This window comes from Danaus plexippus, chromosome 2 (assembly GCF_018135715.1).
Source record: "Danaus plexippus chromosome 2, MEX_DaPlex, whole genome shotgun sequence".
Taxonomy (NCBI): domain Eukaryota; kingdom Metazoa; phylum Arthropoda; class Insecta; order Lepidoptera; family Nymphalidae; genus Danaus; species Danaus plexippus.
The window spans coordinates 5,519,751-5,537,065 of record NC_083537.1 but is presented as its reverse complement, the minus strand read 5'-3'; the positions used below and the strand labels follow the sequence as shown (position 1 = coordinate 5,537,065).

The following is a 17,315-nucleotide window of genomic DNA, read 5'->3' as shown; positions in this document are numbered from 1 at the left end:
GGCTGCGATCGCGCACACGATTTGCTTCTAAAGAGGAAACTTATAAATAACTTCTTCAATTATTCAAAACCATTCAACTATAAACACGAAATACTTATTGCGTCTGAGTCAGTGGCTGCCGAGTCGTTTGATCGCCTTGCTACTGGACCCTTATCGAACATCTTGCCGACACACTGTTTCACGGAATGCCCATTGTTTGATTAATAATCACGCACTTCTGTCTGTGAACTATGTGGAACACTTACATCGTTATTGTTAATGGTTCGGAAAATCTCATTTTATATAAAGGTTCTTCTTATAACATTAAATTTGACTTGATCTACATTCATGTATTTAAAATTATAGATTAAAAATAAAAAAATATAGAATATAAAAATAACATAGACAATTTGAATATGGTAATTGTATTTAATTTGACGATACGGTTCCTGTTTGATATAAAGGAATCTCAGGCTGAGAGCGGAGCGTCTCGGAGTATTGAGGACGTCGAAAGAACGACGCAATAAAATCCGGATCATGAGATATTGTGTTCGCTCATGAGCTTGCACGTGCGTTCAGAGGGTCCCGACTGTACGTAAGTATGTATTTATGCTATACAGCAGGAACGTACCTGCACAGCGGACAAACAAGTGTTTCCGGTCATACCACTATATCCGGCGTATAGATTTATAGAATTCCAATATCTGTATGAATGATATGATGATTGATATTAATTATTGTCAATATATTTTCATTTTATTACGTACAGATTATAAAAAAGTTATTTAAAATATAAAGCGTATAAAAGGCAAATTATGTGAGGATTGAGAAGAGTTTTTGTGGATATTTTACATTACGCTTTAAAACTATCTGTTCTTTTATTAATTACTTTAACAAGGAAACTATAATTGCAGAATAAGCAGGCATATTTATTATAAATATTATTGGACCATGAACTTTGCAAAAGTAGTAGTTTAGATAGATTAATTTGGAATCTTGTTAATCTTAACATTTATCCAATGTCGCGAAATCTGTATTAACTTTACAACACCTGTATAATTTTGGTAACAAGCAAGTTATACACCATAACAGTTGTAGAAGTTATTTAAAACGATTAAATGTAAACCGGTTGCTAAACAAATCCAAATACATAGTGTTGAGTGATTTCGGTTTTGGAGATGTGAACGCGTCGTACAATCCTAGTGGACTCACAATAACAACGGGTTCCGCAGGTGACGTCAGCTCAATAGCTGATTACACCTCCATTCAACACTACGTATACCTGGATAACCTGTTCCATTTATATAATGAATAAAAAGAAACATATCAATACTTCTCACTACGTTGTTTAAATTTAAATGAAAATAGTACAGCGTTATGTGTGTACCGCGCATCGTTATTATAATGTCATCCCAGATGTGCGTTTATAGTATGGAATTCACTTCACATTATTCTTTGATTTTTATATGTTTAAAACAAATAATATTTCGGAAGAAATTTTCATTACACAGATAAGACCATTTTTGTCAACTAGTTACATTTTCTTGTATATTTTTCTGTGTTGTTGTGAGATTGGTAAAATTATTTTAGATCTTAAAATTATTATAAACTAACATTTTTAATAAGTTGAATCTTTAACAAAATAAAATTTTATAAATTTATTTGAGGTCGTTAAGACGGAACGAATTTCAACTTCATTTTATTTTATCCGTTTTTAATAGGTAAGTGTTAACAACCTAAGCGCGTAAGTAATAGTAAACTAACCTAAGTACGTAATAGTTGGTGAAAACAACAAAATTCACGTTAATTTCCTTTTCCTAAGTATATAAAAATCTTACTAACTTAAATAACTTCTTAAGTAAGTAACAAGTCATAATTAAAATAACAAAATAGTTACAGCAACAAATGCATTAAAAATAACAAGCGAATAAATGCGGAGGAACATAACACATACTCTTACAACAAAGGAATATACTTTATGTAAAGTGTAATAAATTCTTGAGAATATTTTATCTTTTACAATAAAGTATTATTGGGAAAGTATTATTGTAAAACTGTTATAACATGAAATTATGGACTTGTTTTTATGATGGACAAGTCAACAATGAGGCATATTCTAATGTAGCGATCAACAGAGCGAGTCAACTCCAATCAAGTGGCAATCCGAACGTGAATTTTAGTCACAACTTATGCTGCGCCCAAAGGAACTCCATTGTCTTCCATATCATTAAGGCCATTATATTTGCTTATTCAAGCATACTTTCATATTAAACTTTGATCATTGCCTGACGTCTTCATAATCATTTTCAATAATCATTGTTTTATGATTCACAAACAATAGCATAATCACGATGTTAATAACAGTGTTTGTTACGACTTCAAACAGATTTGAACCTAATATACATGTTAATATTCAGAAGAACCTATAAACAGCACTTTCTTTATACTGAACCCGTAATTATATTTATTGCAGACTAAAATACTGCATTGAAATCATAGGACAGAAATAAGGCTGATAGGTGCATTGATATTACACATTACTTATGCAATAACAGAAATAGACACCGTAAATTTATTATTCACACGTTTGACACGGATAAACAACTCCTTTTATTGTTAAGGCAAACGAAATACAATCTTTATGCAGAATACACTAATAAGGTCAATGGCAATATGTTGCATAACGTGGACGTCTAACAGAAAATAGGCCATTATTGCGTAAGTAAGAAACTTATGTCATAAGTCTTACACACTTGTTTTTTTATAAATACTAAAGTAATTTTAAAATTTATCTGTTTAAACATACCTACCTTAAGTATATATATATATAGTTATTTTGTTTACATTATCTTATAATAACATTTATTGTTATAAACTCTTTCAAAATGATGAAGATGTTTTAATTTATTACCGTTTAATGGGACGTAGTCAAAGATAAAAAGAAATTGCAGATAATATTTCTTACTAGCCTCAACCGATCGATTGATGTTTAAATTCACATCATATTACAAATTTAAGAATGTGGCGGCGCATTTTTTACCTTACTTTGGCAGTTAAAGCTCGAAGGTCATAAAACGGAACCAGATTTCGAAGACGATGGCCTGTAAAAGTTTCACAAGAGTTGGCTGTAAGTCGTAACCCATTTTGGTTATAATTCGCCGTGACGCGGAGCTTTTAAAGCAAGCCCATAATATTGGGAGACGGCCATCGCCCAAAACAACAATGAGGTACTGTTACCATAATGACACTTTACGAGCGCAAACATCGAGCCGCACTCGCAGACACGACAGGCCCGTGGTCGGAGTGCACGAATGTGGTCCACATTGTTTCCGTATAATACATCGAGACTGACATTCACGGTTACGGAAACTGGTGGTTGGACACAAAGCACTCGGACCTAGATCGGATTAGTCTGGAGCAAGTCTAGACTTCAATTTATTTAGACGACGTGAATAATTTGATAAGTTCTAGTATGACATTTGGAAAAGTATTTGTTATTTGTGGAATGAATTATTAGACACTGAAAAATTATCTTTTTGTTTAGTTTAGTGTGGGTGTAACACTAACATTTACATAGACGTTTGTTTTAATTTTTTTTAATTGTATTGTATTATTTTATGTAATAAAAAGTAATCGCTCATGGCATAATATTATAGCGGATTATAATAAACTTGATCAGAATACGATTGTAAATTAAACGGTATTTTAACAAAAGGCCTCAGCGGCGTGTAGAAGCCAGCAGGTTCTTGAATTAGTGCAGACCACATAAGCGGTGCTCAGTGGGCGGTCGATAGTATGACACGTATCGACGTTACGTTACACGGAGACCACAGCGTCGCGGGCTCGCAGCCTCACAGCCTCACTGTTCACGCACGCGATCCACTGAACAAACTGACATTGGTCAGATTTACTGCTTCCACGTCGTGCACTATATGCCAGACGGTGTGGTCCAAACGACGCAATAGATTGCGGCTCCTTTGCAAACGATCAACTCGTTAACTGCCTAATATGGAGAAGATAACCTTCTTACCATTTCTAATAAAGCATGAAGTATGTGGGCTATAGATAAGTTGGATGTCTCTTATCGATAGCGCATGTTAACATTGTTGTGGCTGTAACGTATAGTGCCATGTGCTGGCAGACAGCTCCATAGCGCGTGGGCCAGGTGCAGCAATCTCGGTAGTGATCACGGCGCACGCGCACCCTCACTGAGCTTTTAATAAATTTCAATACAGCCAAAAAAATATATAAATGAAAAGATGGCGTCGTCAAACAAACCGGTGCCGGTGTTCGGGTGCAAGTGGTGCAACTATGAGTTCGTCTGGCGCTGTTGGCCGCTCTCCCCAGCGGCCGTACGAAACGCTGGCTGGCTGCTAAATGCTAGGTGTGCAAACAAGTTTTGATTAAACGAAAAGGTGTCCCGGAACGGGTGTGCCCGTTTGGCTTAGTAATTACGTTTAATTCGATATTTGTTACTGTTAACTATTTAAGATAAACGAAATATATATTAGGTAGACTTGGTACTATTGAAAGAGGTAAATAAAGGTCCATTATAATACACTGATTTTAAGTGGGATTTATTTTATTAAAGAAAATTTTTTTGTACATTTTGTTGAATCCTTACATGAAAAGAATACAGAATACTAACAGTCTAGAATTTCAAATCAGCCTTAATATTATTAAATCACTTGAGATACTCTTTAGCATTTTGATACACGTATATGGATATAAAAAAAAGAATATATAACATGTTCTGTGAATGTCAAATTATTATTTTACATGCACGAGATGTTAATCTGCTAAACCTAAATTAATTCATTATTTGACACCGTAGTTGATACATATGGATACTATAACATAATCTAAACTAATCTCAGACCGTTACCCGTCATACACGCTCTCCTTAATCCCAAAGCCCTAACGAGGAACTTGCTCGGTCCTGCTTTGCAGTGATGCAGCTGCCCTAAAACCAACCCCAGGTTTCCCCCTTACCTTTGCACTATTAATAAATACCTCTTCGTTAAGGTACATAAAAAAATCTTTATAACGGTAAGATTTTACAGAAAAAAAAAATAACATTTACATGTGGGAACCGTGACATTTCTGTTTCCCGGGATTTTATTTTAAACAGTTTCTTTATAGAGGTATCCCAAAAAAAACTGCACTTTATTGTTAGGAAAGTATTTATTACTTTATTGAGAATTATACTTTTAGTAAGAATAATAATTCTTATGTCTTTTAAATAATTTCACACAAAAAGATGCGCGTCTTTAAGTCTCAGCACTTTATACCTAAAAGTTTATTCCTTCTGGTGGTTTTTCTTGACAAGATAAATTGTATATGTTTACATATATATTTGTTTAAAAACTTTATATAAATATTTGTTTATAGTTTATAAGAAATTTCGTCACATTACAGAGAGAATAAATCAAATTCTGTGAGATTTGTGTATTTCAATATTACTTTAACTAAATGAAAATAGTATTGTTCGGATTTACTACGCGGATTTTATTATTTAAAAACTACATAATCCCGACGTTTCGGTTACTTTGCAGCAACCGTGATCACGGGCAGACGAGGTGTGAACTACTACTTTAACTAGTTTGCAACAGTTTTCTGATTTGCTTTGTCTAATAAAAGTCAATTAGATACAGGTGCAGATTTCTAAATGTATAAATATCTGTGTTAACTGTTATAAATGAGTTATTTCATATATATACTAATAGAATATAATTCTGTTTGTTTTATTTCATAGAATAGCTCTTTAACGGAATTTAACAATTATGTATATTTTTTTTTAATTAAACTTGCACAATTTCTTAGTTAAATGTTTGTATATATATTATTTATATGTTTAGCCCAAGTTTGCATAGTCTGTGTAATAAATAGCTGAACAGATCTAATTTAATTTAATTTTTTTTTACTTTTAATTTAATCCTTTTATAAATTATAATTATTACTTAAGCCTTACATTACAAAAGATAACTTTTTCATAATTTTTGTCAGTAATATTATAACACTAACATTTTTTATAAATATGAATCTTTTTAAAATTTTCAAGCAAAAATTAAATCATGGCAAAATATGCTTTATGTCACTTTGATTCAATATAAAATGTACATCTAACATTAACAACTTCTTTTAAAGAACAAAGAAATATGTTTATAGCAACAATTAGACTACAAACAGACGTAAGTCGTAGATTGAGGTGAATTTTAAAGTTGTAGTGTGCGTTGTCCGTGTGTAAGGAGGCCGGGGAATGCGCGAGTCGCAAGGGTGAAAGGTGCCCGGTGACGCCCGTCTCTATAGCGTGTGCCGAAATCTCAGCTGTTACAGCCGTTTATATACAGGCTGTTTAAGTAACATAGATTTAATGCATAGTAATTTCTTTTCTTTTAATTATTTCATTGCGTGAAAATTTCTATTTACAGTACACTCTTTGTTGATTTATTTTGAAAATGAAATTGTTATTTTGTATATATTAACTATATTATTTATTATTCATATAATTAATATAATTAAGTTTCTCAAACCTTCAGAAAAGTTAGTATTATTAAATCTCATTTCGTACATTTCTAGTTAACTATTTATTAGGAATTAACATTTTGTTTCAATAAAATTATAAAAAAAAATCTTTTTGTGGTTTTAAGAAAAATTATTAAAAAGCATCAACCTGTATATGGATACTCAATCCATCTGTATTAAAAGTGTTTATAAAAGCGTTGAATGGCCCTGTGTGCTTTATATAGAACTATACAGCTATGCCATTATTTAAAATTAAACTACTCACCTACCTGCAGGTTTAAATAATTCGAGGCAGAAAGGGCGAATGTGCAGAATATTATGCTGTGATAAAGAGTACTCTATGGACACAATAAAATTCTAACCTACAAGAAGAAACGTATCTAATTCGAACGTCATACAGTTTATAATCGTTTAGGGGCATAAGTCACAGGGTAACTCCGCAACTAGTGATTTCAATAATAAAATGCTGTATGCGTTTACATACAGACGTCGGTTACGTCGTTCGATTCCGGAGACCAGAACAATGAATGGGGGAGACCCTAATCGACGTGTTTATTTCTAAAAGGTACTATGTCGTATAAAACTTGGGGTGATTTCATAGACGTTGGACGAAGTTTAGGTCGTTTTATACCGAGCAGCTCTCTCGTTGCAGATGTGCGATTCGGGTAGACATGTGATTCTGCACGCGATCCAGCTGCCGACATAGCTGTGCACTGATTCAATTCAATGCTGGGTCTCTCGTGGGTGCCTACAGCTTTGTAGTCTATGAACAGTAAAGGTCGACAAACAATGTCATAGATACATACAACAGTGACGCTTATAGCTCAGGTGTTCGATGTTTAAATCGTTACACAATGTCATATAAAATTATAGGAATTCCCAGTGACATCTGTTTTTGATGTTTTCCGTGGCTAGGAAATTTATTACTTATATAACAAATTAATAAACATAAATAATAATAAATTAATTAACAAATTAATATGTTTGAAATAACACAGACTTTATGACCGGGAAATATTACCCGGTTATAGTATTTATAAAATGAAAATATCTTTTGCATCTATTGTTATGACTCTATGAGATTTTATGTGATTTTTTAAACTATGATATCCTTTGTTTTATACTATCTGAATATATATACCTACAAAAATCTTGTTTCTTTTTCAAAACTTCTTATTGAATCATATTTTAATGTTGGAACATATTACTTTAAACCATTCTCCTCTCGCATTATGTGCATGGAGCTACAACATTGATTTTATTCATATTAAATAATATATGCGATGAATTAACCGCCAATTGTGTGACATTGAAAGCGTTCCATATATCGCGTCCCACCTGCCCGCGGCGCCCCTGTCCATGGCTATTTCCGCCACGGCATAGCGCACGTCCCCTGCGCAGGCGCAGCTCGTGCCGCGACCGTTACGCACGCGCCCCGGAGACCGGAGCCCCGACCCCCGGCCCCCGGCCCGCAACCCGCGGCCCCCGGCCCCCGCGACCTCGCACCTGGCCGACGCAGCCGTCTCCCCTCCATCACGGTGATGACACCCCGTTTGACTGCGATTACCCGACGCCTCCTCGTCCTATTTTTATTGCCATTATAAAATATTTAATTATTTACTATCATCGACGTTATTGAGACCACAGAAAGAGGTTTTACTTCTTTGTTTAAAATTCTTATGATTTCCTATTGTTTTATTAATACATAAGTAGACTTCTAATGACATTTTCTACTTAATGATAACTACGTTACTTATTTTGCAATTTTTTTATTTATTTAGTTTGTTCATATCTAAGTTTTTTTTAAATAAAACTGCATCATTATTTTATATACATATGAAGATTTATGTATGTTCTAATATTTATGTATACAGATTTGGGATCGTTAATAATTTAACAAGCTTTGAATATTGTCGTAATGACGTTATTGTATGTTATTCAAAATAAATAGATAATAATAATAAAAAATAATAAAAAAATTCGAGAACAAAAGTCTTGATTCCGATCCACACATTGTGATATAAAACCATAATAATGATGATTCACAAACAGACAAACAATCATCATATTCCTACAGCACCTTATGTCTTTAATTTCAAATTCAACAATACCTATCATAAAGCATTTGCCGTGACCTATTTATAATCACCAACGAATATCTGTACATCGATTTGTTTACATATTTGTTTGTTTGTTTGTTTACAATCAATCGTCTTCCTATGAACTGTTTACGTTTCCCAGGACGATAACGATTCATTCATGAGCTCTCTCGATAGCTACTTAAGTAATGACTGACAAAACATATCAATAAAGTAAATTAGTTAGAATATTATCATTATTTGTTGATATTAAAGTTACGATTGTAAACAATTAAATTATAAGAAATATAATTAATATTTTTAAAATATGTGTTTGAGGAACTATGATATTCGTGTTTGTATTCTTCTTTGGAGAAAAATTTAACATGAAAATATATGTATATTTTTATTAAGTATATGTATATTGTTAAGTAAGGGATTGTATGATTGTCCAATATATTTTTCCAATTATCTTGTTTAGTCACAGTTTGATGATCAATGATCAGCACGTCTGTCTTGACACATTATAATGACTCATAATATCATGATATCGTTTTACAATAGAAGGTCGTCCGAGGATGATGCGGATATGAAGAAAACATGCGAGACTTTATACATATATGAAAAATAGTTAAAAAATTACTTAGTCTTTAAAGACTAAAGCGTTATTAGTCTGTAAGATGTAAGTTAGATATTTATAAAGACGTTAAGATTTGAAAACGTTACTTTGTATCAATAGGTAGACTCAAGATAGCAGTAAGTAAGATTTAGTAAATCCATATAAAACCGTACAACATAAATAAAATGAAAAACGTCTCAAAGACGGCTAAGAAATAATAATAAGATGAACGAGCAACAAACAAGTTTCTGTGAGAATACCTAAATCGACCAGGGAACATCGCGCTCTGTGGGAATGAGCACTGTTCGAGTAACAACAGTAACCAACAATAACATCCACGGACGTAACACTTCCGCATTCAAGGGGTTGATATGACACAAGGAAATCTTCAAACAACCGGTTCTGTTTCCGGTTGCTGGCAAACATTATTATTATTTGCTCACACTATCTACTCAACAAACCATCTAGCACAATATACGTACTGTTGCTTTTATGAAATATCAATATTACACATCGAAAAGTATTTATAGTCCTTTATTAAATAAGTCCTGTTGCCTCCATGTAGCTGTTTTACTTATGCGCTATATTAATTATGTGATATGTAACAATCTTTATAAGGCATTCAGCTTCGAGTGTCAGGTCGGATGTTATACGAAACGTCAATTAAAATGCTGAGTGAGCTTATTATTGGAGCACTTGTCGAGGAACGGATCTGTTGTGGCGATGCTATCGGAATCCGCTGATATGAAGAATTAAAAGAATCTTTATCAGAATGTGTCTACATGTTGATTGTTAATTATTTTATAAAAATACATTAGTTTTCTTTCTGCGTGAATGTAATTAATTGGATTTTCCTCTCGACCTTACCGGCCAAAGTTCGATATCGAATAAGGTGAGATGAGCTCCTCATATGGTGAGCAAGGTCTGCTGTCTCTGGCTTGTGTTAAAAACATTTCTTTGTTCTATTAAACATAATGTAAACATTTCCATAAATTGTAACTGGGTCATAGTCTGTTTAATTTAGAACGAATGACATACCTTCCTCCGTTTAAGGAAGCTCGAACTAAATATTGATAATTTTTTTTAATTATATTCTTTGATACATAATATTATGTCCTTTTGTTTCAGTTATATATTCTAAAAATTTTAAAATTAAATTTTTAATGCGAATTTAGAAAACTCATTAAAATTAAAACAACATTCCAGTCATTTCTGCGTCAAAGCTTCCAACCAGACATGTTTTTTGGTTGGAATAAAATACCCGAGGTAACGTAATATCTCATATTATTATTAAAACGTCGCGTTCGTCTCAAACCGTCGGTTCAAAGGTGCTTAACCCCGAGAGATTCGCAAAAAATTAGATCTCGGCGTCGTTCGTGCCCGTCGAGGAGCATATCGCACACAAGGCGGCCGGGCCGGGTGCTCCGGCGCAGGTGCCGCTGCCGCCCCGCGCCTCCATTGGCCGTCCCCGTGCTCCGCGGATTGGGCCCGGCGCACGTGCTCGGCCGTGCTCTCCTCCACCGCCGCCGCCGCTGCCACCTGGCCCCGGCGCACGGGGAGCGCTTATAAGGCCGCGGACTTCCCTCACCGCACCACTTCCACTCTGGACGTCGACGAGTGAACGCGCCCGTCGCTTACATCCAGAACACTGAGCTACGCGCTACGACCGCAGATCGCTTCCTACATACGATATATACAGTGATACGTGGACTGATCGGTTGTGAACCTGTGATTCGTTCTTTATTACGTTACAAATATACGGTTTTATAGTTGAGTGTTTGTGATATAGTGCAAGATGCTCGTTGAAGATTCTCAAACGGCTCGTTCGTTGATGTCGAAGAAGTATGCGCACTGTCCGCTGAAGAAGCGACCGGTGCTCGTTCGGGAGGAGCGACCAGCGACGCCGCCCACTACACCGCCTCACCCCGCCCACATGGCCACCAGACTCTATTATGATTATCACTGTAAGTACATCTTTATAATTAATTCATTCCTTCATATACCGATATAAAAAATTATATCGAAAATCACGGAAATTTCTTCAAGTTCAAATTTACTAGTATAATATCCGAACTCGCCAAAAACAATTTAGAAATATTTTAGTTACAAAGTTTTAATACAATTCTTTAAAAAAATATATTTTTTTTATTCACGTAAATTAATTAAGACTTTCCTTTATTTAATAGGTGATACAGAAAATGATGAACCAGAAAACTTAAGCACAAAACCGGAAGATCTCTCCAAGACTGGCAATTACCCAAGTAAAGCTGCATCACCGGTGTCCACCGCAGACATTAAATCTGAACCACGAGAGTGGCCCCAACAGCAACTGGAGTACCTAGCCGCGTGCCGAGCTCGTCTGGAGCCAATGCCCACAGAACTGGCTCGCCCTACACCTCAATATGCATATCTCCCTACACTGTATCCAGCTTATCCTATGGAAGAACTCTATCCGACTGCCCCAGCCCTGTCCCCTCCTGTCCAACCTCAATACTACGCCAGATACTCTCCGGCATCACCGCCCTCCTCGTGCTCGCCGCCTCCATGCCCTGAGGACCTCCGTTCCCCCGGCTCAGTCTCCTCTGACTCTGGAGTCTCCGTGTCTGGTCCACGCCGCCCTCGTTACCAGTGCCCAGACTGTGCTAAGTCCTACTCCACCTACTCAGGACTGTCAAAACATCAGCAGTACCACTGCGCTGCCGCCGAGGGAAGTCTTGCTAGGAAATCGTTTAGCTGCAAGTACTGCTCTAAGGTGTACACTTCTCTGGGTGCTCTCAAGATGCACATAAGGACTCACACCCTGCCGTGTAAGTGTCACCTGTGCGGTAAAGCTTTCTCCCGTCCGTGGCTTCTTCAGGGACACATCCGTACTCACACCGGGGAGAAGCCGTTCTCATGCCACCACTGCCGGCGAGCGTTCGCTGACCGATCAAACCTCCGAGCTCATCTCCAGACCCACTCCGATGTTAAGAAATACTCGTGCACGGGATGCGGGAAGACTTTCTCTCGGATGTCACTGCTGAGTAAACATTTAGAGGGAGGCTGCGGGGCTCCCAGCACGTCTCCATACGAATACCGACCGGAGGCTCACCAAACATCACATCCGCACCAGCTCCCGCCTTCCGCGCCTGTTCATGCCTATTAGAAGACTGACAAACAAAAATTTAGATCTCGAACAGTAGATTATATGACCAACCGCTTACCATTAAAAAGACAGTTTAATTATTATTTAAAAAAAGAACAACTTAAATTATTATTTTTTTTTTTTTTGTAAATTTGTAGTTATAATGCGAGTTTTAATTATAAGAATCTTATAATCGTATAGTTTGTGGGACCAATGTATTGTAACCTCTTTGGATGTTTGAAGTTTATAATAATTATTTTGTAAATATTACGTCGCTATAATCGCGTCGTCGCTAGTCATGTGGCATCCGCCGAGTGTCATACACTTATATGCATATATTCATATCCTTAGCCATGTACAAAGTGCCTTAATTTAATTATAGTTATAAATGATTAATATATTCACGAGAAAGAAAAATTTTTTTTAAACGTTGTCATAGTTAGGGTTATTTAATATGGAATACAAAAATCACTATGAGGCTGTAAAATTATGAAATAGTTATCGTTTTGCGTTCCTTTCTGTTACCTAAGTAACTTGAAAATATAAGATGATTTGAAAAGATATTATCTATTATTTGTGAAACCCTGATTGAGAAACGTTGCCGATTTAATATTTGCCATTCACCGATATATCAATTTACAAATCATAAAATTATAAACTTCTTTCAATAAACACTGACGACAGGTCGAAGCACAAAGATATTCTTAAGTACTTAACTATTTTACTATATTTACTCATTCTACATATGTCTTATCAATAAATGGTTATATTGTTATCTACAAATAATATCAAAGTTTTCATTTTAATTTGGACAGCCACTGTTCTCTTAAAAATTTACCTTTTTATAAGGTAATAATTAATATCTGTCTCATCTGAGACGGAACTAATGTTTTGGAATTCTAGTTTGCTCATTTGTTCCTTACACCTACAATGATAAAGTCATACGCAACTTCTTTTTATGGACTATTAAAATAATAATATGCAGAATTTCTACTAAAAAAAAAATGTATAAAAATATTTTTTATAAAATATGTCTTTAAATATTAGTACTACCGCTATATTTAATACTATAATTGAAGAAAAACATTGATGTTTCTTCGAAGTGAATGAAATTATGAAAAAATTTTACATCAAATCTTTTATTTCTATTAGACTAAACTTTAATAAATCTAATAGTATGCGATAATTTAACTTTTTTATTCCTACTTAAAATAAGAAATATTTAAATATTAATTAATTACTAATTTCTGACAAATGAAACTAGTATTATTCGGATTTACTACGCGGATTTTATTATTTAAAAACTACATAATCCCGACGTTTCGGTTACTTTGCAGCAACCGTGATCACGGGCAAACGAGGTGTCCTTCTAATAAAATCCGCGTAGTAAATCCGAATAATACTAGTTTCATTTAAATGAATACTCGCGAAAATCTTAGATCTCATTAATTTCTGACAATTTAAATATATAGCAGAACGCTTGAACGCGGGTTTCTGACCAGAATATATTCAAGATTCAAATAAAAGCTTTTATTAAAGTAATGCCATCTAGCGGATTTAGAGATGATATTATTCATAAGAGGTCATTAAAAGAACGTCATTTAACAATTTTTATGATACGTTAATAAATAAAAAATACCTACATACGATTTTGTGATTGCAATAATTATAACAAAGCGTAACTATATTATAGAAATTTAATTAATTTAAATATCTAGCGCCATCTATCGGTATCCTGGTTGAAGGATCATATGTTATTATGTGTTTGAGTTGAATAATTCTCACCTCTATCGCAAAGAGGAATTACGATGAGCATAATCAGTTCCAAATAATTTCCTATAAGCGAAACCAGTTTTTATATAAACGTCTAACATAATCCTGATACCAGAGCGTTGTTCGCCATCAAGAAAGTGGTCCAATAAGATAACTATCGTTTCTGTATTAACCTCTGACCCTGTCAAGCAAGTGCACGTTTCTTTAACTCGAGATACTTACCATTGAATAACACTTCCAATCGAAAAGTCTCAAATTTAGATAATATCTGCAAAAATTCTTGAACAATTATTAAATGGGTGTCGACATTAGTAGACGTAAAGTAGCTTTGAGGTCAAAGAGCGTATTACATACTCATGCTATATTTATAAGTTGATTGTTTGTTGGTATTGTGGCTATGGAATAGGAATAAATATGCGTTATAACAATTCGAATAGAATTTATTCAATTATTAATTACTTTTGCTCCTACATTTTTTTTTATTCAGCTGAATATGTAGTTGAAAATGGAATTTTACCAAGTGTCGCAAATTTTGTCAATATTGTCAATACGAAAATATTATATTGCTATTTTAGAGTTGATTAAGTTTTATAAAATTAATTTCACATATATTGATTAAAATTTATATTGAAATCCATTAACAGCAGCTTAAGAAAACTAAAATCGTATGATAAACGTGAAATACATTTCAATAAGCTGTAAGTTATAATTTAGATTACGCGGTGGAGTGTAGATGAGCAGGTAAGGGACAATGAATGCCAACATGGCCACATCAGCCTACACGAATGCCAATTAGAAATAGTCGGTGAAGTTGTTGAAGGCACGTGCGGTGAAACTCTCGGTGATTGGTCATCGGCGGACGCCGGCGGCGCGTCGCGTGCGCTGTGTCTATGCACTATCTCACCGTACTCAAACTGGGTGATTCTTTATAAAAAAAAAAAAGTCAACGATTTGTCCATACACATATTCATATATTTTATGTCACTATTATTTTTTTATTCAAAATATATGACTGTTTAAATAATATATTATACCACCATATAATTCTTAATACATATATGTGACATTGCAATAGTAAATTTGTCTGCAACTTGTTTAAGAATCACCCTCCTAATTAATTAATTCCTTTGCTATTTGCATCGTGATAATCTAATCCGAGATTGACCAGCGATAGCTTTACTAATTAGAATTCACACTTAATAGTCTAATAGAACTTTGAACTTCTAACTACAATTATTTGTGATCTCCTCGCGGACGGAACCGGTTCGGTCGTTGATATGACCTCGTTTGGAATTTTCATTGTTATATTTCTCATTAATATATTCCGAACGGTAACATATATATATATATATGTATATGTTATTATTCTTAATAAACATAGTTTTATTTTATAATATTTATTTAGTTGTGATAATGTTATAATTTAATATTTTTCATATATTCAATGAAGCACAATTAGATATATATATATATATATATTTCGTTGAATCCTTGAAACTTGGTAGTATTAAGATAATACTAGTGTCTGAGATCCAATGAGTAGGAGCCTATCTGATGCCCGTGGATTTAGGAGCAGCAGCGGCAATGGAGCAACTGGAGCCTTCGATAAGCATGATTTGTAACGCGGCACGTCAACGCGTGCGCACAAATAAACGAGATTTCAATGCGCGCCTCTCAATAAATTATATAACCCACTCTTGATATGACAATCTTACAATTTATAATCTATAAGAGTTCGAAGCCTTCCGACGATATATAAAATAGAATGCGAGCCGCTAGAAAGTAAGTATGTATGTATGTATGTTACAAATAATGCGTACCTAATGATTAACAAACAAATCATAAATTAATGCCATCGCATAAACACGAGAGCTCCGCCGAACAATACGAGACATTCGAAAGTTATTAAGAGCATTAATTTCTATGAAACGCTGATGAAGTACCAGCGGCAGCCGATACTCGCAGTCATACAGCACCGAGTGTCACGTGCGCTCATTACACTGATTCAAGCCATCGTGATATACAAACACGTTCCGATATACTTTCATATAATTTATTGTCATATTAATAGATGTGACCTATTAGCTTCACACAGATTATAATATGTACAAACTTCTTTGATGTATTTTTTTTTTAACAATCACATCGCAAGTTAGAATAAAGAGGTTTTATAACGTAGAAAATATTTCTATCGGACGTTTGTATATAACCATATAAGAATATAATGTTTACAGTAAATCGCAAAAGCACACAATGGCTAAGGTTAAAGTCGCGCCATCAGCACTGCCTTCACACGTACCTATGTCTTTAAGAGGGAGTAATTATTCAAATGCTAGATAAGCCTAAATCAGATACATTCTTTACCTATTTACTCGTTTAATTAACGTATGCCGTTGTTTGTTTTGTTCCAACTGATCCCAGTTTGAATTGATTTAAACCGTGTTAGGAGAATATATTATATCTATAAATAATACATGGAAACCGGCGTCTGTATAGAATGAGGTGTGTGGCGACAATGGTGCTAGTCGGCTCGATAAATCGCATAATCCTATGCCAATAACTACAATAAAGACGGTAAGGTATAGCACTGGCGTGGGCGACGACGCGCTTCAACGCCTCCCAAGAGATTATTCACTGGTAGCGAACCTTTGCGGATTTTACTAAATGGATTCTAATACTTTATGATCTTAAGCCCCGCTTCGGCTTGTATAATTAACTTCAATGTCTCCTTATAAATTAAATATCAGTACTTCCGTTCCATTCCCATAGAAAAGACATCAACGATCACCTACATATGTTCAAAGTTCGATGTACAATTATATTCACATTCTTGAAAACAGCATTGAAAATACTATCACAACATCATCATTATAGAGAAATAAAGCACTTTAATAAATTTAGTATCTTAAAATGTGACTTAAATTTTTTAGATATGAAATTTGAGATTCATATAAAAATATGTATAAAAGAAATAAGTTTATTTTAATGTACCTGAAAAGGTTTTTTAATTTTTCTCTCAGAAATGATACTCTAAAATATTTTTTATAATTATAATCAATCAAAACATATAAGTTTAATAAACAATAAGTATGGTTAAGGCTGGTACATAACGACAAATTGAAACGTGTACATATAATATAAGTATTTTGCACGCGGTCCGATGTGTATGTATTTCATATCTTCCCGTGTTTATTTCCTTTCTTGTCTTTCTAATTAA

At 34.3% G+C, this 17,315-nt stretch overlaps 1 protein-coding gene across 1 annotated transcript; it reads left to right on the top strand.

The window, feature by feature from the left end:
• Positions 1-10,812: 10,812 nt before the first annotated feature.
• On the top strand, positions 10,813-12,883 carry LOC116765372 (protein snail homolog Sna-like). Its single transcript, XM_032654838.2, has 2 exons — positions 10,813-11,165; positions 11,388-12,883. The coding sequence occupies exons 1-2, from the start codon at positions 10,997-10,999 to the stop codon at positions 12,344-12,346; spliced, it is 1,128 nt and encodes a 375-aa protein (XP_032510729.1). The 5' UTR covers positions 10,813-10,996; the 3' UTR covers positions 12,347-12,883.
• The last annotated feature ends 4,432 nt before the right edge of the window (positions 12,884-17,315 follow it).